This window comes from Sciurus carolinensis, chromosome 18, assembly GCF_902686445.1.
Source record: "Sciurus carolinensis chromosome 18, mSciCar1.2, whole genome shotgun sequence".
Classification (NCBI taxonomy): domain Eukaryota; kingdom Metazoa; phylum Chordata; class Mammalia; order Rodentia; family Sciuridae; genus Sciurus; species Sciurus carolinensis.
This window is the reverse complement of record NC_062230.1, coordinates 5574587-5600121: the sequence shown is the minus strand read 5'-3', so window position 1 is coordinate 5600121 and position 25535 is coordinate 5574587. Positions and strand designations below refer to the sequence as shown.

The window sequence follows — 25535 nt, the reverse complement described above, 5'->3', positions numbered from 1 at the left end:
CGGTTCGCGTGGTCAAGAAGTGGCAGTCCCACTCCTCGGTGAACAGCACTGTGGCAGTACTCAGCAAAATCTCTACTCCACAGCAAGCTGCGGCCCCACAGTGGGCTGCTCAAACCAGTGACTAAAAAATACACGAGGGCACAGAGAGAATGCGAGCAGCCACGTGGTGGAACCACGGAGGCTGAGCACCCGGGAATTCACCACACTTTTCACTCCTCCTGTGGACGTTTAGTTATTTTCCTTGAAAAGAAAAATGTTTTAAGTATTAGGAGTTCCCCCCAAACTAAAGGAACAAATACTCACAATTAAGCCTTAAAAATGCTTTGTCCCAATTCCTAGCTTCAGATGAAATCTGGGGAGCTGGACAGACAAGGCCAGGCAGGTGTGGACGCCAGGCCAGGCCTGTCCAGCTGCACCGGGAATGTCTCCCAGAGGTGCAGCAATGCAGTGGACAGGCCCACCCGGACTGGGCAACGGGGCTCCGGCCCCCAGGACGCCTTCACAGGGAGCCGGCAGGCCAGCTGGAAAGCAGCCCCCAGGGCTAGCCTCCCTGCCACCACAAGAGCACAATGAAAGAGCCGCCAGAATGGTTTCTTCTTTATAAACACAAGTACAGAATGTTTATTTGAAATTCCAATTTATTACAATTTCACCCTTTAATGGGGCCCTTCCTCCTTAGAGACAATTTAAAAAACAACCAACAATTCAGGTGTCACTGCAGTGGGAACACGGAATTCTCACTATAACAAGAAAAGACTGATCTAGGATAAGAAGCGGGGCAGGGGTGGTGGTGGCTGGCCGATCCTGTTGTGAAGTCAGTGCTTACTCCAAGCCCGCAGGGGGAGCGGCGGGAAACCTACCCACCAGCCACTGGAGCCAAGTCCCAGGACCCCTGGGCAGGGAGGAGAGGGGAGCTGGGACCACACCTGGGAGTGTCACGTCAGGAGGCTTAGTCTCGGTCCTAGGAGTGGCAATCCCCTTGGTGGGCTTCTTTTCCTTTAGGTACACAAGAGCTGAGGTGCTCACGTTCCAAATTCAAAGTTGATAGAATAGAAAATCAAACCCTGTCTTGTACTTTTATCAAAATCTGTCATAAAAGGGAAAGAAGACTACAAACTTTGCCTAAATATAACGAGGAGGCTAGACTGGCCGTGGAAGTGCTCTCTGAGCTGCTCCCACCCTCCGCCCCCACTGACACTGACCACTGACATACGCAGTTCGCAGGAGCTCCAAGTCTGAAGCCAGAATGGGCTCGGGAAGAGGCAGATATGGACAAGGAGGCACAGAGATCCACCATGGTAGGCAGAGGGGCCCCCTGGCCACCACTAGATGCCACTGGACCAGTCTCCAACCCAGCCCCTCTGCAGGAGAGCAGGTGGGTGAGGGAGATGGGGGCATAAAGCAGACACGTCATATAAACTGTACTGTACATGTGCCAAAGCGAGATGACAGATATTTTACAAGATGTTCTTTATACAATATCACTGTTGAAACAAGCAACTTTTAATAACTAGAAAAGTCAATTAAAAAAAAAAAATCAAACATTTCAATTCTTCCTGCTCTTCTGCTCCCTAAGAGCTTCTCTGGTGTGTGGGTGGGCTGGGCTCCAACACCCCTCTGGCCAGATCCATCAAAGTAAAGGTTATACGCATGATTATAAGCAGGACTCCAGTCTCTAAGTGAAGTGCCTTCGTTTTTTGTTTTGTTTTGTTGAGGCGATGGGGCAGGGAAGTGGGGAGAAGGCTATAACAAAGGGAGGGGTGTTCAGGAATGGCTCCAGAAAAACGTCCCTTTACTCTGCTAAGATCAACTCAAAAGACCACAACTGTCTCATGATGCTGGTGAATACAGAATTCTGTATGGCACTCACTGACATGCCGTCACCTGAGAGGGAGGAGGAGGAAGAGACAGAGTACGGGCTGAAAGAAACGAGACTGTGTATAAATACAGATGAAACAAAACAAAACAAAACAAAAACAACACAGCCTCCCCAGTTAGCCTGATTACTCTCAATCCTGCTAAGTAATGCCATAACCCTCACTGGAGACCAGAGGGGCGTGGCACTGCTGCCAAGGTGGGAGGGACCTTAGGAAGGAAGGAAGGAAGGAGAGAAGGACATGGACTCACAGGAGAAGTGGCACGCCGGGGCACCCTCCTGGAAACGCTCAGAAAGCAGGGCTAAGGCCCTCTCCTGCACCCAGAAGTTCTGGCAGAAACCACCTATCCAATATTAGGCTCCCGAAGAGCTTTGCTTGAACAGGCCCAGTGGGGGAGTTTGAGAACAGCACAAGCTTGGGGTGACAGACATTTCTGGACTCCCATGATTGCTTTCAAGTTCTTCTCCATCTTCCTCTCCTGCCTCCCCACTCCCCCCAGCTGTCTCCCACTACTCCCCCTGCCTCAGATCCCTTACCAGGGCCCCACCTCTCTATTTCTTCTGCCTTCGCCCCCTGGACTGTCCAACAGGCTCTGGATCACTGTCCCCTTCATCGTCAGCAAGCCGATCGGGAAACTTCTTGCGTTTCCTGCGGACATATGGGTGTCCAGGAAGGTGTTTATGCAGCAGAGCCACCAGACACTGTTCGGTCTTCACCGTGCAGCTGAGCACATGGCTGCCACGGCAGTTGTAAAGCTCAGCGTTGGTGAACACCTGCTTCATGTCAGTGAGAAACTCCTGCACAGACCGGTACTCCCCACAGGAACACTTGTTCTGTATTGTCTGAAAGTCCATGGGGTGGGCGATCACCTCATAGTAGTCCTCAGCCTCATCCCTGGTCACAGGCTCCCTGTGGAGAAGAACCGAATGGAACCTTGAATGCAACTGAGAGAAACCTGGATGTCAAATAAGCAGGCCCAGAATGCCCACACCTGCTAGGATCAGCCGCCTGGAGGACACAGAGAAGGTGTGGTCACCCTGTAAGGGCAGTCACTATCCACTTGGAAGAGCTAGTTGCCCTGTCACGGGACATGTCCTGAGAGGAAAGGGATCAGGGCAGGCCCCAGGGGTTCAGCTGAGTCCTCCCTCAGCAGCTGCCTTCTCTCAGTACCCCTAGACCCACTGGATGCCTGGCCACCTACTTGGGAACAGAGCTCACCTGAAGGGCCAGCTGTAGCGGTACTTCACAATCTTGTGGAGGATCTCCTCGCACTTCTGCAGCTCCAGGCTTTGCCTCCGGGAGCTGCGCTTGGTCTGAAGTACCTGATGCCAAAGAAAGAAGAATGTCTATTACAGGCCCAAGAGTAGAACAGCAGGCAGGGCAGAAAGTGTGTGCATCTTCTTATTAAAAAGAAAAAGAACAAGAAAGAAAAGAAAAAGGGAAGAAAAAAAAGGCAGTTCAACCATTTTCTTGAAGTAGAGACATCATCTGACATTCGAGTCGGGCAACACTCTGGGCCTGGGGGGCAGGCATCTTCCATCCATCCACTTGCCTGCTCCCTGGTGGACAGTGATCAAAGCAGCAGAGGGCAGGCAGCAGTTGCTGTATGAACAGCAGGACTGTCAGAGGTCGGCTGGAGAGGGCCACTGTCAACAGGATACTAGCACTCTGACAGCAGATGGACTTGGGATTATGGTGAAACCATGGATGGGTATAAACAAGCAACTGCAGAAAGCCAGGCGGTTGCTGGACCTCCAGCAGCCAATTTTGTGGAGGTGGGGTGTGTCTGTGAAGGAAAACAAGAGGTCCGACTCCCTTGCAGGGAGGGCTCTTCCACAGAGGGCACTGTGAGAGGAGGTGGCTGAGGAGAGAAGAGACGGAATCTCTCTTCCAGGTGGCTGTAACCAGTAGGGACCCACTGCAATAGGAGCCACTGCCCTGGAGGACTTAGGGCTGGCACACAGGAGGATCTTTAATGCCCTTTGATCTCCATAATGCCTTGCTTTATGCCCCCAACCCTGATATGGTCTGTCAAAACAAGCACTTTTTCAAGAGCTGCTTTCTGTTCTTCAAAGCTCAAGTGAGAGCTAAAACAAAACTACTAAAATTACACTGGCTGAGGAGCAGAGGGGAGGGATATGTCCCTCCCCTAACAACTGTCACCAAAAGACCCAGCAGTAAGTGAGGCTCCAACATTGCTGACATTCCCACAGGGAGATCCAGCCCCTCTGGGCCCACCAAAGACACATGGACACTATTTTAAAATCCTTAACAAGTCGCAGGCTGATTACTAACTAGAGGACAATGTTTGCAAGCTATGGCAGGGAAATGCCAGACAGAGCTGTTCCCGGAGGGATGGCTGCCCAGAGGTCCACCCATGGGCCCACACACCTGCCTCCTCAGATCCCCCCAGAATCGGGAGGAGGGAGAAGCGAGGCGCCACCTGCTGCCTGGTGAATTCCTAATTCTGGGGGAGCAAGTAAGAACAGGAAAACTAGAGGGAGGACAATAAACAAATTCTTACCAGTTCATCCACCTCAGCGTCATCCACAGGGGGTGCCTTTGGCCGTGACCTCCTGGTGGGATGTGGTTTCTTACTTGGCCGTCGGCCTGGCCGAGCTGCAGGAGGGATGATGCCCTGCTTACCCCGGATGGTCTTTCGAGGTCTCACTGAAACAAAAATAAAGAATTCAGAGCAACCAAGAAGGAAGAGCACATGCATGGGGTTGGGGAGGTAAAGCCCCTCACACAGCAGAGCAACAACTTCCTTTTTGCCCTTTGTAACAGGATGCTCAGAAATAATAGCAAGAGTAGGTGACAAGCGCAGGCACCTCCTCAACCCCCAGATCCTTTCAGAGGCCTTCGTCCCCACCCCTGCTCCAGCTGCTCCTAGGAATGAGGCTGTGAAGCAGCTCACTGCAAACTGACCAGGAAGAAAAGTCCTGTGACAAAGCAGCCTGTCCACTAGGACCCAAGCTCAGTTTGAGAGTGTGCACTTGCGTGTGAGATGGGGTCTCATCACCAGACCGCCCTGTTCCAATCCCCAACTTATCCAGCACCCACCACCCAATCTTCTCAGAGAGAAGCAGACACAAGGAAGGGCCACAAGCATTCCTCTCTGGATCCGATTCAGGGCTCACTCCAGGCCTGTTTTCCTGCATTTCTGACAACCAGAGACAGTGGACTGGTAAGGGCCCTGCCCAGCACCCACAAGAGAGAAGGAACAGGAAGGCACCCAGGCTGTGAGCACCTCCAGTTCACAGCAGGTGCCGGATGCCAGGCAAACCCACGCTCCACCGCATGCCCTTGGGGAGCACTGTGCCACAAGGATTAGTTCAGGTCTTCTCCACTACACTGATTTTCTGTGACTTTTCCTCACTAATATTCTGGATAGTGGGGAGATGACATTTGGACAAAGATGGGGTTTAGAGAAGCAGTAATGCAGAGAACCAACGAACAATGCTTTCTTTTAAAAAAATATCATATATATATGTATATATATTTTAGTTGTTGATGGACCTTTATTTTATTCATTTATTTACATGTAGGGCTGAGACTCAAACCCAATGCTTCACACATGCAAGGTAAGTGCTCTACCACTGAGCCACAACCTCAGTCCCATGAACAATGCTTTCTTTCTCTTCTATTGCTGGACGATGGTAACTCCTCATTGGCTATTTCACAGCCTCTAGCTTAAGACCAGCCTAAAAGGGAAAAAGCTGAGGCTCAAATCCAGGCCCTCAAGTCACACCAAGGAGCCACAGCTTTGGTGGCCTGAGAGGTGAAACAGACAGAGGGCGTTGAAGTACCAAATGAGAACTGTACCATCTCTTCAATCTTGAGCCGTGGTCTCTTTTATACTAACCTCTGAGAAGTATTTTGGAAAGAGGGAGACTGTTAAAAGGCTCTACTGGAGGAGGTTAGCTATGTAAATAACAAGATTCTCAAGGTCACAAGGAATGAACATGGGAGAACAAGAGCCAACACCACAAACGTGAACGACGAGGCCATTTTCTCCTACTGGCCTCTATCCAGCAAGAACAGATCTGAACCTTCCCAACATCCTTTTACTTAAGCCACGGAAAAACCAGTGTTCTCTTTGCAAATTAGCGAAACTATAGACCTGCGTGTTTCAGGGAAGAAACAATCACTGTAACCAGAGAGAAAAAAGTACCTCTTTGAAAGCAGCACTGCGCCAGAGGCCAGGAGATGGGTTAGGAGATGGCGTTGGGCTAGGTCCACTTCCACTGCCCCTGAATGTGCAGGGGTTCAGAACCAGTAACCCTGCCGCAAGCATGCTTGCAACCCTGAATTCCACTGTATCTCAGAGCACATGAAACGGCCACAGGTTTCTGGTGTTCTCAAGACCAAGCCACCCTCCCTTCACTAGCTAGGCAGGTGATTAACAAGAGCATCTTGAAAACTGATTTACACAGTGGCAGCTCAGTTACACCAGTCACAAGAGGAAGGGAAGACACGAGATGATGGCACTGATGGTCGACTGCCAACCCAGCCTTCCTAGGTCAGCCAGGGAGACTGTGAGGGCAACGATGGGGACAAACTGGACACTTACATCGTAAGCCTGCCACCTCGTAGTCTTCCTCTTCCTCCTCCTCCTCTTCTTCCTCTGAGTCACCCTCGTCATCTTCGCTGTCCTCAGAGTCAGACTCCTCAGTGTAATTCCTGTGAGGAGGAAAGCCACATAGAGAACAGTCTAGCCCAACATGGTCCTGAGGAAAGCTGAAGTCCCACGGGGATTCCAGCAACCTTTCTATCTTCATAGATTAGACAGATCTGGTGAGAAGGGGAGAGACCTTGAATTGAGGCCAGGAGTTTTTCATGGAATTAAAAAAAATGAGGCTTCAACAGCATGCCTCCCTTTTCTTAGCCCAAAATGTTTCGGGTAAGACACCGATGACAAAATGCAACCCTACCCGCCTCCCCACACGGAATAACACAAAACGCTATTACTTTTGTCTCACAAAAAAAGTCAGATAAGGTAACATTTCAGATACTAAAAGCTGCCCCCGCTCTGGAGTGGAATAAAAGGACAAACAGTCCAGACAGGTGTGACTCCACCTTGATGGCCCCCTTCCAGAAGCTGAGACAGCTTGCAGATGACCATAACATCAAAGCAATGGTAATCCAGCTCAGAACAGCTGGTCCAAAGCATGTCTCATCTCTCTTAGTGTAGCTGGAATGGAGTGAGAAATAACCCAGTAACACTGTTAAGGTGGAGTCAGGATCAAACAGCTCTGCCCTTTACGAAGTGGGAGGAGGGCGCACACACCAAGCCACAGTGCCTATAAGCTGCCTTTGTACAACCTCAGATTTCAATGCAGAAAACAAAGGCATTAATTTGGTAAATTTTAGGTGCCTCTTGTTTACAAGGTCCCATGTTTGCCACATTGACACTCAGGAGGAGCAATTAATTCTAAGGATGTAAAAAGAACTTTTGAAAAATACAGTGCAAATTTAGCTAGGCCAAGGGCAGTTTACTCAGCTGGGAGCACTGGACAGAGGAAAAGTCCAAGAGACACAGGGACAAGCACACACGGGGACCAGGGCCCAAGACCCTAGGCTGCTGTTGCTCTAAATCTCAAAACTTAGGTGAGGGAGTTTGGGTTTTATTCTAGAGGCAATGAAAAGACTGGAAGTTTTAGAACAGAAAAGAGAATAGATCTTTGCCTTATTTCCTGCTATTCTGGTCTTACCACAATAGCCTGACAGGTAAGAAAGGGAAAGATAGGAGCTAAGACAAAGGAGCTACAAACCCACTGAAAGACTGTACGTGGGAGGCGAAGAAGGGACAATTAACCAAGGGGACCATGGAGATTGGAGAGCAGGCAACTGATTCATAAGACCCCTGGACACGGGACTGCTAGCATCTGGCAAATTAATAAACATATAGAATGGAGGGAGAAAGCTCCTGTCTAAGTTGATGCCAAAGTTCTAATCTTGATAGGAAAATGTGGAAAGTAAGAGGTGTGGGGCAGGGAAGGTCATGAGTTCGAAGATATTTAGCAGCAGTTAGTTGTAAAAGTAATCAGGAAGCGAGAGGTACACAATGTGGAGGCAGCAGGCAGAGGAGATGCACTGTCACTTGAGAAGAAAGCAGGATCGAGGAGAGAGAATGTAGCTGGCAGTGAAAACTACAAACGTCAGCCAAAATCACATCAGAGCCCTTTGATTCCTACTGAAGGACCATAAATGATCAGGCTCTGTACTTAAAAGATGCACTTAAAGCTCCGTGGAATCACTGAATTTGAATAACTGAAATTTATTTCTCCATTCATTTATTTATAAAAGAAAAATTCTCACCTGCCACGGGAATTGCGCCTAGCAGTAGCAGGCTGGCAAGCTGGGCACTGCCACTCACCATCTGGTACTTCATAGAGGGCCGGCCTCAGACAAAACAGGTGGAAGGCTTTATTACACTCATCACACAAGATCAGTTTGTCATCCTCACCTGCAAAGAGATAAACTTGCACAGCACTGTCGGCAGCACGGCAACAATCACTGAGCTGTGGCCTCAGCCAACACCACAGCAGAACAAACATTCTAGTATGGTGCTACCCCAGTATGTTAAAAAACGCAGAAAATGTAGCGTAAACCAGACTATTGGTAATTTAGGGATAAGGTTTCCTAACTTATATCCAAAAATCTACCCACAGGTAGAGAGGACAATTAGTATTTACTACGAGGCAGCAAAAACCAAGTGATGTCTGTAAACCCTGCTGCTCTTTACTGTCCCCCAGTGTTTTCCGATGCATGTCTGGTAAGGTCCCCAAGTCGTTTAGTCTCCTTACATCTGAAAATACACTGAATCAACATGGTCAATTCCCCTCTCTGACCTTCATTCTAAATGAGTTTTATAGCAACTGAATGACTTTACATAGAATTTTTCATTATTAGAAACTAAACCCTAATGTCATAAAATAAAATTTTAGCCACTGAGAAGTCAATCACATGACTTTTAGTCATGAAGCTTCTTTTGTACACAGGTGATATGAAAGAACTCAACAGTAAACGTTCCCAAACACTTTGCTCTGTAGGACTCAGTGCTAAAAAGGCCAAGCCTGAGCAGTCCCAATGAACAGAGTGCCCTCTGCTGGAAGCACTCATCTTTCTTACAGACAAAAGTTCCAAAACAAAAGGATTCCAAATTTTAGATGAACTAATTTTGCTATTTGTAGAAATCTGAAAATTGGAGAGCAACCGTTCTTATAGTACACTCTGAACTGAAGAACAAAGGACCTGCTGTGATCTACCACCACGTGATTTCAAAAATTAGCATGTGACAGACCTTCAAGAGAAGGTAAATCTGTCCCACCACACTAAAAATCTGTGTATACAAAATTCTTTTGGGGATAGAAGATGATTGTGAGAATGGAATTCTTAATACCTAACACACCCACATTAGCAAATCTGATCTAAATGTACCTTTCTTTCGACAAACTTTGCACCTAGCATTTTCTGCTGACATATCCCACTTGATACAGGCATCTAGCATCCCAAGTAGAACATGCATTCTGGAAAAAGTTTGAGCTTCACGGATTGCTGTCTTCCATTTTTCCAGAGCAGATGCAACCTAAGCAAAGAGCAAACCAGGCCAGAATTATTACTACGGTGACTTCAAACACACTGAGAGGGCACCGGAAAAGGGTAAAGAAACAAGAGAATTCTCAGGACACTTGTCTCTTAGAGCTTTATCAATCTTATCCATTTATATTATAAAAAAGCCTCCGAAGGGTGGGGGATGGGGAAACTTGCCAAAGGTCACATGCAGATTCAAGGGAGGGAAGGGAACCGGCAGGGACAATTCTCTTCCAGTGTAATCCTCTAATATTCAGTAGCATCTGAAAGTAAGGAATGTGGGTTGCACTGAACTGAAGTAGAGCACAGAAGGCCCTGGGTTTGGTCCCTGGCACTTAAAAAAAAAAAAAAAAAAAAAAAAAGCTACTAAGGGCATAGTGCAAGTTGTGCTAGCTTGACAGGTGGGAACACTGAAGGAGGGAAGAAGGGCTGTCCCTTCTCTTTTCTACAGAAGTACGGATCAGAGAGAGTCTTAAATGTACACACACACACACACACACACACACACACACGAATCTATATTTAAATGGCAGTTATTCAAGTACTAGTGGAAACTGGCTCATTCCTTCTACTCCAACTTCTTCTGCAGATGTTTCAGCATTTTTTTTTTTTTTTTTTTGAAAAACAAACCCAATTTCCTTCCTTCCCTCCATAGAGCTCCTTGGTAAATTCTGAGTTCACCAACAGAGCTGCCTTGCAGTCTTCTGCCAGTACAACGGAGATCTGACAAAAAGTATTGCATATTTCTCATCAAGAAAACAGTCTTGTTCAGGCTAGTCTTGAGTTCCTGGGCTCAAATAATCCTCCCGTCTCAGTTTCTCCAGTAGCTGGAATCACAGGCTCACTATCCTGCCCTGCAGGTCAGTTTTCAAACAGCGCTACTGATAACCCACAGGAATTGAACTAGGAATGGGCTTGGCTGTCCTCTAGTGGGTAATCAGATGCAGTGCACACAAGCACTAAGAACAGTCCTGCCTACGCACAGCACCGCTTTTTACACCCTAATTATTTTCTATCAATTACTAAATTTAGGCATCTACTAGCTCATTTGGCCTCATTAAACTTGTTTTAGAGATCCAAAGAGGTCTTGAAAATAAACTTATCAACCTCTTTAAAAACAGACTTAAAATGTATCATGTAATAGGTGGCCTTCTGCCTGGTGTTCTTCACTGAACATGTTTCTGGGTTCATTAATGTTCTGTTTAATTGCTGAATAATATTCTGCTGTACAGAGGTGTGATATTTTGTTTATTCATTTATCAGCTGGTGGACACTTGGGCTCTTTCCAATGTTCTGGTTAATTCAGAATGCTGCTGGTATGAACACTGGCATAACATCCACTTGTCACTTGTTACTTTACATGGGAAGAAAGTTTGCCCAAGTCTTCACAGAAATCCAGGGCCAGGTCGCAGATTTCTGATCTAATGCTCTTATCATTGCACATACTGAATAATTATGTGCATCCTGCTATCTCCAGAAACCAACCAGCCTCTAATTTTGAGGGTAAAAACATTCAAAATTTGAGGTAACATTCTAGTTTCTCATTGCACACAGTTCCAGCCTAATGCATTGAAAGACAAAAACAAAAAATCCACTACATTCAAGGTAATGCTTTTAAACAGATAAACATTGGCAAGATAAAATAATTTTCACACTTAATAGTGGTGGGATTCTATAAAACTCTCTGTTCTTTTGTGTGTGTGTGTGTGTGTGTGTGTGTGTGTGTGTGTGTGGCAGGCGAGGGTACCAAGGATTGAGAACAGGGGTGCTTAACCACTAAGCCACATCCCGTCCTTTTTTTATTTTCAGACAGGGTCTGGCTAAGATGCTTAGGGCCTTGCTAAGTTGCTAAGGCTGGCTTTGAACTTGCCATTTTCTTGCCTCAGTCTCCCAAGCTGCTGGATTACAGAAGTACACCAATCACACCATTATCCTAGTGGAAAGAAAATATGAAATTTCTAGCTTACAATGTCCTTAGACAGAAGTAGCTGCAACAGAATCAAGGAGAATGGAGTTTATATCCAAGTCCCTTGTTTAACACTAGGCAGGCAATTATTCTATCTTGGCAGAGATGTAACAAGACTTCACATCAGTCTTCCACACAAGACCATTTGAAATGGAAAAACTGCTAGCTGCAGCAGTGCATACACCAAAATTAGAACCATACAGAGAACTTTCCATGGCACCTACGTAAGAATGACACGAATGTTCATGAAGCATTCCATGCTTTTTGAAATATCACACAGTACCCCATAAAAAAGGTGCAATTATCATGTTAATCAACAAATTTTGAAAAAAATTTAAGGAGACAGATATGCTAACTACTCTGATTTGATCATTACATGCTGCACACATGTACTGAATTATCCCTCTACCCTATAAAGTTACATAATTAAAATAAACAAATGTAAATTTAAAATCTTAAAATAAAGTGAAAAAACAAGCAGGTTGTCAGGGCAAATACAACCAAAGTTAAGAGAGAACAAAACAAAACCCAGGATTTTGCCAAATTATACATTATTTTTCTCATTTTATTAAAAAAAAAACGAGCATTAAATATTTGAAATCATCCATGATTATACAAAAGGGATCTGAGAGACAATCTACTATTATAAATAAGGAAACTGGAGCCCAGATTAGAGACTGACATAAACTCATGCAACAGCCTAGTGCCAGCTGAAAAAGCCCTGGCCCTAGCTAAGTGGAAACTTTTAAAGCAAAGGACAGTGGAAAATTTCTGAGCTGGGGTAAAGCTGACCTTTGGTGGGGAACTAAGGTCATGTTAAGGCTGCTGAGCCACTTGGTAGATCTGACTGACTTTCCAAGAGGCTCTACTGAGAAGAGGCTCTACTGAGCTTCCCATTTCTGCACTGTGTCTGGACCTGCAGAAGGGGGCTCACTTTTCCCCTTTTAAGCTAAGAACTAGTCTCACCTGACAAGCTAAGAAGGTTACTTCATCATGGGCTTTAGTACTCGAAAACAGGCTAATGGGACTTCTAAACTGCTTAGTTCTCAGTAAGAAGAAATTGTTATAGGAAAAGAAATGGCAAGGAAAAATGGGACTTTGGGCATGGGAACATCAAGGGAGATTCCTGTCGTCTCAGAAGAAAGCAGGGGCAACATGACTGCTATGTACAAATACCTGAAGTGTTTTAGAAAGGAAAGTAGAATATCCATATGAGCAGGAAGAACAAAACCAGAATCAGTTGTCAGTGGCAAGAGAGGCCGATTTTAATTCAATCTGAAAAGGCCTCTGGTGCCCCTGCCATGACGATTAATTCTTGCTCATTCTTCAGCCCCCAGCTTCTATGCGATCTCTCGCGAGTTTTCTCTAACTGGCCTTGGGCATCCCTCAGAGGCCAGGCCAAGCACTACTCTCTCATCAGCACAAACCGCCCTCAACTTTTGAGGGTTCAACTTACAATGTTCAGACTATTAACATGGAGTGAAAGCAATACTAAGTTAGTAGAGACCGTTCTTCAACTGTGGGTCTTTTCTGGGCTATCAGTAATACAGAATGGTGTTCTCTCGTGACACTGGGCAGGGGCAGTGGCTCTGCCAGACACATGTTCACAATGGGAGCAGGCTGTGCTCTAGAGTGCTGTGCAAGCCACCATGTGCAGTGGGTCAGGGACATTCAGTGCACTTCTAATTCAACACTACTTCCACCTCATGATGGGTGTATCAAGATGCGGTTAAAATCCCAGTAAGTCAAGGAACATTACCTGCCTGCCTGTTCTCAGTCTCACACTCAAACTGAGTACCTTGAAGGCAAAGATTTAGTTTTTAAAACCTCCATGACACCTTCAGAGTTAGCACAGGCATGTTTTTTTTTCCTCTTAATTTTTACAGACTGCATTTTGATTCATTGTACACAAACGGGGTACAACATTTCTCTGGTTGTATACAATGCAGATTCACACATTCGTGTAATCATACATGTACATAGGGTAATGTTGTCTGCCTCAGTTCACTATCTGAGCACAGGCGTGTCTTTATCAGATGTTTGTGAAAGAAGGAAAGGGAACCAGGAAACTCTAAGATTAGGAATAAGTATTTTGCTCTGGATAAGCTGGAACCTCTCTTTCAAATTCTTTTCTTCACAAAGTATCTTAAAAACAGAAATCTAATACACAGAACAGACAAAAATGGAACTGCTAGGTATTCTCATAAAGGGAAATGGAAGACAACTTCATGCTCATCAGTAGAAAGAACAACATGGGGCTGGGATGCAGCTCAGTGGCAGAGCACTTGCCTAGCATGTGTGAGGCACTGGGTTTGATTTCCAGCACCACATATAAATGAATGAATACAATAAAGGTCTATCGACATCTAAAAAAAAAAGTTAAAAACAATAAAGGGAATTCCGTCACATGCTATATACAACATGAATGAGCTCAAGGACATTATGCCAAGATGGAAAAAGTTTTAGGGATGGATGGTGGTGATGTTTGCATGACAACATGAATACACTTAACACCACAGCATAAAAATGGGAAATTCCACATCATATATACCTTTACCACAATTTTGGGGGAAGAGGACACGTGCACTCCGACCATCATCCACAGATGAAGAAAGTTTTAAAACCACAAATTTAGCAGAAAGTGATTTTTTAAAAAGGAACACAGACTCAAAGGATAATGTCACAAGTAACTAAAAACTATAAGGTGAGACTATTTCAAAACCAAATTACAGGAGCTGAGCTGTGGCTCAGTGGTGGAGCATTTGCCTAGCATGTGAGGCACTGGGTTCCATTCTCCGTGCTACATATAAAAAAAATGAATAAAATGAAGGCTATTGTATCCATTTACAACTAAAATAATACACTCTTTCACATAATCAAAAACTACATCTTTAATAACTAAATACCTTTGCTTCTTCTGCCATTTTTTTCTCTTCATCCACTTCCTCAGTTTTTGCTGAATCTTCACTCTGGAGTTTTCTTCTCCTTTGCTTGGGAGCCATGAAGCCTTGGAGAAATTTCTTTATGACACTGGCCTGAAGGGCAATGACACATTCACCAAAGTCCTTCAGTTTCTCTAATGAAATGACCTACAAGAAATAATTTAAAAACTAGATTGAGAGAAGGTTGCAAGAAAAATGAATAAAATCATCTTTAAATTCAAATCAACCTAAACTAATATATCAAAAGGGTCATATTACATAACTTACCACCTGTTTCTTAGTTCACTAGTGGATTATACCTACTATGATGGGATACACAGAATGCTGAAACCTCGATAACTTCAAGGAGTTACAGAACCTACTTATTTAGTAACACTGAGCATCTACCAAGTATAAGAAGCTATAGTCTTAACGCAAAGATGAACTGAGGAGAATCAAAATTTACTGGCTTTCTGGCTTAGTACTTAATTGTCAAGTAATATGCTTGACGTTCTTTAAGCTTCATAACTAATTTATGGATGAGAAATCAGGAGATAAATCACTTCATCAAAATCATGCTCTTAGATTCCAGACAAGGCAGCCCCACTGGTGGTATGTTCTCCGGGGGGCAGGGGGGGAACTGCCACTGGGACTCCTGGGCCAGCCTGTTTCTTCAGGCAGCGCTGGCACTCTAAGAACTTCTAATAGCACGGTGGTGGAGTTGGAGTCTTCATTCAAGGCTAGCTTTGCTTATTTTGTGGGTCAAGATTAAGTCAATGGCACTGATGAGGAAGAAAGTGTTGATTGGTGTATCCAGAAACTTCTGGATATTCCAAGACAGTTTTTTTTTTTCTTTTCCTACAAAAAAGATTGCAGCAATCTGTCCAAAAACCAGAGCTAATTATCAAAAGGACATCTCTGAACTAAGGAGTGAACTGTGGTGGTAGTACATGCTGGTGTAGAAGCTGCTGACAAAGCTGAGGCACTGGCGGCAGGTGCTGGAGGACATCAACCTGCAGCACAAAAAGCTAGCTGAAGTCCCTCAGGGATCCTCCACCTACCTGGAGCTGGCATCTGCCAATACCTGAGCCTTTGGAGCAGACCTGAGAGGGGTCTCGCCTACAAGGCAGCACCTGCAGACAGTTTGCAAAATGTTCCCTATGGACTCTGGGAATCAGGGGAGGAAGAATTTGATGGTTGTCTTGGTTTGTTTGTTCTCTCCAGCCTGCAGATCCCTCCCCATAGGCATCAAGTCATTCATGTTCCTGATCTGACCTGGATACCACCTGGTCCATGAAGTCTCCACTTCATTCCAGGGCACAGGACTCTCTTTCGTCTGCTGTTCTTGCTAGGTTCTCCCTCATGGGTTAGTGAACACTATCTGTTTCTGAGCCCCTTGTTGCACTGTATGCCCATGAGAATTAGACATTATTCCTCTTGAATGTACAAGAATATGTGCTTTATATGACACTCTGTACTCATTTGTATTATGATACTTACTACTCATTCTGTTTGTGTGCTGTGTGGATGATATTCCAGCCTGAGGCCACCAGATCCCCTCGATTAGAATGTACAGGTCAAAACTTTTTAAAGTTATTTTTACTCACAGTGTAAGGGTTTAACCTAGTCATCTCATGCTAGTTAGAAGTTCTGATTGGCAGCTTTAGGTTTCTAAAGGGTTGGGGAGATAGCTCAGCTGGTAGAGTGCTTGCCTCCCAAGCACAAGGCCCTGAGTTCGATCCCCAGTACTGCAAAAAAAAAAAAAAAAAACAAAAACAAAACAAAAAAAAACCTAAATAAACTAAATCTGGGGCAGTCTTTCAATGACAAAGGTATTTTTGGTGAAACACTGGAAACTGATCTACTTGATGCTTAGTGAAAATATTTTGAGTTAATAAGTTATTGTCACCTCTATCATAAAAATTCAGAAGTTATCAAATAACAATTTTTCAAAAAATAAAAACATGCTCTTAAATACCACTCACTATCTTGTCAGTCACACAAGGCATACCAATTTAAAAATTCCACTTTACAGCCACAGAGAGCTATAACCCAATGTCACTAAGATAGAGGTCTGGATTGAGCAGTATAGGCAACTGATAAGCATTACTTAAAATTTAAAAGTACATGTATAGATCCTTTCCAGGTCATGACTGGATATTCATGCTGTTCTGAGATGTGCCTCCCCCTAAACCTTGTTATGACCTCACCATACTACTTGTCTGACATGGGAAAAAAAAGTGCATATAAATGTGCAGTACTGGAAAATACAACAAAACCATTGGGTTCAATGATTCTTCAAAGAATCATTTAGAACCACAAATATATTTAAATATTTTCTAGGAAATGTACCAAAGATTCATCACTAGACTAATTAAAAGGAAAAACTTACATATATAAGATGTTATATGTAATTTGTTAATTCTGATAACAAAGAAACTGAAATGCAGACTATGAAAATATATGAATGGCATTTATAAATTATAGAGAAAATGAAAAAGATGCAACTGTTCACAAAAAGTATACAACTAAAAGAATACACAAGCCAAAAAGCCAGGTGTGATGGCATGTGCCTATAATCCCAATTAGTCATAAAGGACAAGGTAAGAGAATCACAAGTTCAAGGCCAGCTTAGTCAACATGAGACTACATCTCAAAAAAGGAAAAAGGAAAAAACAAAAAACAAAAACTCATCCCATACTATCAGACACACCTCTCAACACCAATACTACCAACCCACGAAAGCTTGTATCCCTTATATAAAGTGGTATTTCCATAGCCTGTATATCCTTCCATATAATTACACTAAGCTCTAAATGACTTATAAAACCTACTACAGTAAGTGCTACATAAATATCTCTTAGAATTTATTGTTTAGGGAACTGTAATGACAAGGAAAAAAACATCTGCACATGTTCACTACAGTCACAATTTTTCCCAAATATTTTTGATCAGTAGTTGGTTGAATATGCAAGTGAGAGGAGCCCATGGATAGAAGGTTGACTAAAATCTGAAAAGACCAACAATTACTAGTATCTGGAATTATGTGGACATTTTGATTTAAAATCAGTAAAAAGCCTCTTACAATAACAGTTGGTAGTTTTTGCCAATCTTCTTTCAGCTTTTGGTACGTAAACCTATGTAATGTGGGGCAAGGGTCCTTCTAAGCAGTAAATGTCAGGACCGTAAATGAGCCTGAAAATATACTCCACTTAATAAGCATGAGTGTACCCAACTAAACACAGCTTGACTCAGCTGACTGCGGATAAGAATGGACAAAAGCAGAATATACAAACGCATTTCATAATTTGAAGCACAGCTCTCACAAGGAAAGGAATATTAAATGATGTAATATGACTATGGCTCGACTGCCAGTTTTCATTCTGGTAGATAAGCTCTTTTCCAACGAAGGTTCTGAACTGCCTAGTAGGTTTTTTCTGCATACCAGCGAAAGATAACAAAGGGAAAAATAATATACTTGAAGAATTTTTGGTTCCATTCAGGACAAATTCAAACACATGATTTCTAGGGTTATCTCGGGAAGTCAATTACAGTATCAAGGAGCAATTTCAAATTGTATTTTCCTAGGAAACAGCCTTCAAAGTGTGTTCTCTTATACGCTTACCCGGGCTTCAAATTCCGATGTTTCTTCCACATATCCAAGTCCTCCTTTCTGTAACCTTGTTGCAACTTCAATGAGATCGCTCCTGAGAAAGTTTAAGAGCTCCTGGTTGCCATCACAGGATTTGAGACCCAAATTTGGTTTACGAGCTAGATGAATAGAGTGAATGATGTCCTGGTACCTGCAAGAGTTGGGGCAAAGGAAAAGGTGAAGTAAAAAGTATGTGAAGATATTCTTTAAATTTCAATTACTTGAGTGAGATGTTCTATTTCTGCAAAACTTATTTAGATTTTGTTTTTTAAAAGTGTATTGTGGTAATCAGTCTTGTGTTTTGTGTACAAAATTTCAAATTTTTCTTAATTCTTGTTTCATTCTAAAACCAATTATTTTATTCTATGTGGGCTAATTCTGGTGTCTGGTGAACAATGCCTTTCCCAGTTCTCAATCATGGCACCTGGTTTGTGCATTTTGTGACTTGTTTCCCATAAGTCTCCCGGAACATTAGCTGTGGGATTGTGAAGGTGTGTTCCTCTGGAGAACTGGTGCTTGCTTGTTCCAAGAAAATGCCACCAACCTGGGATAACTTTAATATTGTCTGCTTAAAACTTATCACAACACAAAGAAATGTGAATGTGAGATAAAACCTACACAGTAACCTCAGCAGAGTTAGCCTCGCACTGAAGATTAACCCCTTGAGGTCCCAGCAGTGAAGTTTCTTATAAGGCATTCTACCCCAGGTGGGCCACAGGTGGAAGTGTGGACTTCCTACAAAATAAACACTACAGCTCCCGTCATTGGAGCTAAGCACAAAGTTCCTCTCTGTCTTAGTAACGAAGGCTGTTATGTTATTTCCTTGGGGTGCACCTCCACTGTGTCGCTCTGGTTTCTCCCTTCAGGCTTTCCATATGCTACAGAAACTCCTTTTTATTTTCTCCTTGGATACAAGGAGAACACACTTAACTCAGCAGTTAAGGATTTTCTGGTCATTAATGAAGAATTTACTTTTAACTTTACTGTAATCTGACTAGAGAATGTATTCTAAAGTTTATGTTTTTAAATTTGTTGACATTTTGTGGCTAAGTATTTGGTTAACTTTTATTGTCAATGAATTCAAAAATTTTATTTCCTTATACTTCTAGCTGCCCTTGTATACTTTTGCTTACCCTTTTGTTTATATTCTCCATCCCTTTTGCATATTTTCTTCTAAATAGCATAATGTTTTTGGTTTTCAAATTTGAACCTCAAGTGGCTCATAAAACATTATCCTATCCCTGTTCTCCCTCAAGAGGAAACAACTCAAATAACCACCACCAAGAGAATGGAAAAACCAGGGCGCATTCATTAATATTATGCAAACTTGTAGAATATTATACAGAAATAAAAGTGCAATTCAGTTATAAAAAACATGCATGGCACTTTAATGGGAAACAAATCCCAAACTGCCTGGTGTCCTTAAAAAAGTTCAAAATAAGCCAGACCCAGTGGTGGACAACTAATCCCAGTGACTCAGGAGGCTGGGGTAGGACAATTTCAAGTTCAAGGGCAACTTAGCAAGGCCCCAAGCAACTTAGTGAGACCCTGTCTCAAAATAAAAAATAAGAAGGCCTGGGGACGTAGCTCAGTGGGTCAAGCACCCCTGGGTTGAATCTCCAGTACAAAAAAAAAAAAAAAGAAAAAAAAAGAAAGAAAGAAATAAAGAAAAAAATTTAAAAAAAAAACAGTTTTTTCAGGTTTTTTGGTTTGTTTGTTTTTGGCACTGAGGATTGAACCCAGAGTACTTTACCACTGGAATATACCCCAGCCCTTTTTACTTCTTATTTTGAGACAGGGTCTCTCTAAATTGCTGGGGCTGGCCTTATACTTGCAACCTCCCTGGCCTCAGCCTCCCAAATTGCTGGGATTATAGTATGTGCCACTGTATTCAGCTACAAGGAATTTTTAAAATATTCAGTAAAACAAAAGAAAGAAGTTTTTACTTTGAGACCTGGTCTCAGTATGCTGCCGAGGTTGGAAGTGAACTTGAAATCCTCCTGTCTGAGTCTCCCAAATGCTGGCATCACAGGCACATACTATACCTAGCTTTCATCTTCAATCCTGACAACCTCTAAATGTGAATAAGACTGGATCTCTTTGCATTTAATGAACAAAGCAGGTCCTCTCAATCTACTCGTATACCTATAAGATACCTTAACCAAAAAGGAGGAACATCACACATCTGTATTCCTTTGTGGTTCTGAGTACTAACACTTTGTCTTCTTTAAATTGCCTAGACACATTTGTATTAAGATAACACACAATTTTCAGTACAATTTTAATTAACGAACATATTAAGCAATGGAATAGTTAATATACCTATTACCAGTCCAGTAAGTCTGGCAATACTATAGAGTATGTACTAAATGGTATTCTTCTTGTCTCTTGAATGAAACCTAGATTCAGTCATGAAAATAAATATGCGGTCAGAAATTAGAGGTAGCCTTAAGCCAAAAACCATTGTCCTGGCTTTGACAGAAATAGTGATACAATAGAAATGGCACCGAAAAATCTAGATGAAGTGGATGCTATTTTGAAAGCAAGACAGGACTTTTGGATTTTAATTTTGTTTTGTTTCTCACACTGGGGGTGAAAATCAGGGCCTCATGCAAACTGGGCAAACAGTCTACCACTGAGCTATACCCCCATTCCTTTTTATTTTGAGATAGGTATTACCAGCATGCCCAGGCTGGCCTCAAGCCTATGATTCTCCTGCCTCAGCCTCTCAAATATCTAAGATTACAGATGTTTGTGATGAGGCATATTTTTTTTTAAAAGATATAATTAGTATAAAACTCACCATTTTAAAAAGTTTTGTTTCACGGGATTTTATGTTATGAAATCATCACAACTACCAAGCTCTAAGACATTTCCAACACCCCAGAGACCCGTACATGTTAGAAGCTTGCTATTTCCAATCCTCCCTACTCATCCTCTGGCAACCAGGAATTTACTTCTGTTTCTATGTAGCTGCCCATCCTGGATGTTTCATATAAGTGAAACCATAAAATATCTGATATTTTATATTTGGCTTCTTTCATTTAAACCTTATATTTTGTAGGTTCATCCATGTTGTATCAACACTTCATTACTTTCTTGTGACTAAATAATATCCCATCATTCAGAAATACCACATTTTGTTTATCCACATGATGGGCATTTACATTCCACTTTTGGCCTATGGTCAATCTTTTTTTTTTTTTTTTTAATTTATTTTTATTGTAAACAAATGGGATACATCTTGTTTCTCTGTTTGTACATGAAGTAGAAGCATACCACTTGTGTAATCACACATTTGCCTAGGGTAATAGTTTTTGATTCATTCTATTATTCCCCCCCACCCCGCCACCGCTATGGTCAATCTTGACACAGTTTCTTTTTTTTTTTTTTGTACTGGGGATTGAACTCCTGTGCTCTGTCACAGAGCTACAACCCTAACCCTTTTTAGGATTTTGTTAAATTGCTGAGAGCCTTGCTAAGTTGCAGAGGCTAGCCTCAAACATGCAATCCTCAGCCTCCAGAGTTGATGGGATTAGAGGGGTGTGCTACCACACCCGGTTTAACAGAACACTTAAAAACCAACCCATCAGATACTGCATTTGCAAGACTGCCTAATTATAATGAGGCTCACAGCTTAATATGGGGCATGCATTATTCAATAAGAAATACTGTTAACCTGTATTATAGATGATTTAAAGGTATATTTTTCCAGATAAGCATGATGTACCAAGAAATATGAACATCAAAGGGTTATAGGAATTTTAAAATTTTTACTTTAATAGCTTACAAGCAAAAACCACAATATTCCTCAGTTATTTATATCTACTATTGAAGAGATGATGTGAGAAGCAAGATAAAAATCCTTACCTCTTTTCTAGTCTCTCTTTAAGTTGGCTTTCTCTTATTCCCTGAGGATGAAGGCAGTTTAGCAACTCATCCAGTTCCTTCTGACTATCACATAAAAACCTGTAGAGGCGAAAGAGATCTTATAGCTCTGAAAAGCAATCAATCAAACAAGAAGGGATCAAGGGCTGATGATGGGAGCTGGAAAAGCAAAATCCTAAACCTGTTTACAGTCTAACATCTAAAATCAGAATAAATAATTCACTGTTTCCATGATGCTTAAAGTCAGCTTCATGAGGACACTGGAACCAGTGTTTCTTTAGTACTGTAAAATGAGACAAATTTTAAAAGTTAATAGGAACATCTTCCCACATACCTTCAAAAAGTAAACCTATACCTCAAAGATGAAAGGTCACTGAATCGTAGCTGATGCAGCTAATGCAGTTAAAGCAATTAAAAGGAACCTTCCCAATCTTGAGTTCAAAGCCCAGCCTCAGCACAAGTGAGACACTAAGCAATTCAGTGACCCTGTCTCTAAATAAAATACAAAAGTAGGGTTGGGGATGTGGCTCAGTGGTCAAGTGCCCCTGAGTTCAATCGCTGGTAGAACTCCCACCCCCTGCAACAAAAAGGGGTAACCCTCCCAGAGTTGAAGAACCACCTAGCTTCTTGCTAAAAAAAAAAAAAAAAGTACAACTGTGCCCAACTGTGTATACTGGCTATGTATACAATTTCTATTCTTCAATTAATAAAATTTAATCAATGAATTTATTTTAATTTATACAGTTTATATAAAGTATAAATAATTACCAAATTAATAAACTTGAATGAATTAATAACATTTAACTCAGGAATATCCTAACTACTTCTGTTCCCCAATTTAAGAGCATCTCCACTGTTACATAAGATCTGATATAATATGCAAAGTTACATTATAGAGGGAAAATCAAATTCCAAACCTTGAGAAATACAAATATCTGCTTATCAAAAAAATCAAATCTGCTTATGAAACAGTGAGTTTTAATATACAAGAATTCAAAGTAACATGAAATGTCCTCAATAGATTTCATTATATTAAATATTTTCTTAACATTTGGGGAAAGAGAAAAAAAAAAAAAAGAGCAACCAGATGAATGCTCACATTACCATAGGTTCTGTCCCTGCTTGGGGATGGTGGTCTCCACAGCAGTTTCTACTGCTGATCCATGCTGTGTGTTGATGGTTGCATTTTTGCCTAAGTTTGTTTTCTTACCTAAGAAAAATGTAAACATTAAGTTAAACATAGTAAATACCTAATTCCTAGTTTCAAGTCTAAGTACCCTACACCAAGCCCAACAACTAACAACATGGAATATACAGTAGATGCACATTTCTTTTGAATATTTATCTGAATAATACATTATCTGAGTCAGATGGTCTCCAAATTATGATGGTACAATTTATGAGTTTTTCATTTTATGATGATAGCAAAGTGATATACAACATCACATCATTAGAAACTATACTTCGAATTTTTAACTTTTCCTGGGTCTACAATATCCAATACAACATTCTACTGCAATGCTGGGTAGTGTCAGCAAGCCACATAATCATAAGGGTGAGCAATGATAGTTTACAATATGCTACGATGCTGCTAACAAACAGCCATGCTGTTTGGTAAGGACAGTTGTATTAAATGCATTTTTCAAAATATTTTTTTTTAGTTGTAGATGGACATAATACCTTTATTTTACTTATTTATTTTTATGTGGTGCTCAGGATGGAAACTAGTGCCTCCATGTGCTACGCAAGTGCTCTATCCCTGAACTACAACTCCAGCCCTTAAATGCATTTCAACATATAATATTTTCAATTTCCAGTAAGTTTATGGAAACATAACCCAATTGTAAGTTGAGAAGTACCTGTATTTACTCTCTATAGTTGAACAGTTTAAATTTTAAGAGTACTATAACTAAGAATAGAGGGATGACTAAATAACTTTATATCAAAGCAAATAAAGAATCCTTGGATTGGGAACATAGCTCAGTGATAAGAACACTTGCCTCACATGAGTGAGCCCTGGTTTTGAATGCCGGTACTGCCCCCCAAAAAAAAGAAAAAGAAAAAAGAAGGAAATGAAAAAATGATTATTCCTTGTCAATGATGTTAAGAGCAAAGACATCTGAGATGAAGGGGAGACAATCAAAATATAGAAAATACTACAGACTTGACCTTGGAGACTTCAAATGTCAAATAATAACCACTAACTTTTTCATAAATAAGTTTATATATACCTTTCATAACCTTAATATAGATATAGCTTATGTCTATTTATCAAAGTCCATTTTAGAACACTACAATATTTTAGTTCTGACTTAATAATGCTATAATTGGTTCTCTCCTCTGCCCCCATTCCCTTCCCCTCAACCTGCAGCAACTTCCATGAAATTCTATGTAACCCTGTGAAGTCTTTATGGCTGGGTAATTCTGAACAGATAGTATCATTCTGGAACTTGATAACACTAAATGAGACCATCTACCAGGCCAGGTACATTGTTACACACCCATAATCCCAACTATTCAGGAGGCTGAGGCAGGACGACGGCATGCTAGAGGTCAGCCTGGGCAACTTAGTGAGACCCGAGCAGGGGTGCTGGGGATAGTTCAGTGGTAGAATGGGTTCAATCTCCAGGAACATAAAAATCAAAATAAAACACACCTTACAAATAAAGGGATTTGGAGCCCAATCCTCTCTCAGGGATCTATTTAACTACGTAGACCTGATTTTCGAGCCCTGACGTTAAGGTTTAACCCAAGCTGATTTCTATTCTGCTGTCCTCCCAAGTAGCTGGAATTACAGGATGGCAGGTGCTACCAAGTCAGGCTGTCATTTGGCTTTTGAAATACATTATAAAACAGACCCTCTTCCAGTAATGTCTTCCATCTCTGAAGACCCTGACTCTGTAGTTAACTGCTAATTTAACTGTAACCTCAGATAGGTATTTATAAAGTCTACAAAAACTAGATTTTTTGACAAGGTGACAATCTACACTTAATATAATTTAACATGAAAACACTTTACATTTGAAGTTTGGGGATATACAATAACCCTAAATATCACATAAACATGGACAGAACAGTTTCCACTACAAAGAATTCTCTGACTCAAAATGTTAGTAACTTGGAAGTTTAGAAGACCTGCTCTGACCCTAGCATCTCATTCTCAAAACTTAAAAAGAAAAATTTAATTTTTCTTTAAATATATGCAACAGGTATACTTCAAGAAAGAATATGAAAATACATATTCAGAAAAGTATACCTGGGTTTATTTTACAAACCCACTCACATAACCAGTGCTGAGATGAGGAAGACTGTTGTGCCTCCTCATGACCCTTTTCACTTTGTTTTTTAGTTTTGTTTTTAAAGAGATAGGGTCTTGCTGTATTGCCCAGGCTGCACCTGAACAACATGGTTCAAATGACCCTCCTGGTTTCAGCCTGCCAAGTACCTGGGACTACAGGTGTCAACTTTTGCCCACTTCCAGTCACTTATTTTTATGTATTTGCTGTTTCTCTTTACCAGAATTTTAAATGACATTCCAGACCTTATCTGTCTTGTTTGCAGCTGCACCCCCCACACAGTAAAAATTGCTTTATAGATCAGAGATGCTCCAAAAATATTGAATAAATAATTTTAAA

The 25535-nt window shown here is 41.8% G+C and overlaps 1 protein-coding gene, 1 non-coding gene and 1 pseudogene across 2 annotated transcripts in view; 2 read left to right on the top strand and 1 right to left on the bottom strand.

Annotated features, from left to right (window-relative positions):
• Positions 1-596: 596 nt before the first annotated feature.
• The window catches only part of Baz1b (bromodomain adjacent to zinc finger domain 1B), a 72545-nt gene continuing 47606 nt past the window's right edge, over positions 597-25535 (bottom strand). The window contains 10 exon segments of the mRNA XM_047533465.1: positions 597-2786; positions 3096-3199; positions 4402-4547; positions 6451-6560; positions 8199-8346; positions 9321-9468; positions 14346-14528; positions 17986-18163; positions 21883-21981; positions 23005-23110. Of these exon segments, the coding sequence (XP_047389421.1) occupies positions 2429-2786; positions 3096-3199; positions 4402-4547; positions 6451-6560; positions 8199-8346; positions 9321-9468; positions 14346-14528; positions 17986-18163; positions 21883-21981; positions 23005-23110 (1580 nt within the window). The 3' untranslated portion in view covers positions 597-2428.
• Positions 11601-11704, top strand: LOC124970834 (U6 spliceosomal RNA). The gene has a single exon (XR_007106206.1). It is a non-coding gene; the product is annotated as a U6 spliceosomal RNA (small nuclear RNA).
• Positions 16496-16588, top strand: LOC124970853 (uncharacterized; annotated as a pseudogene).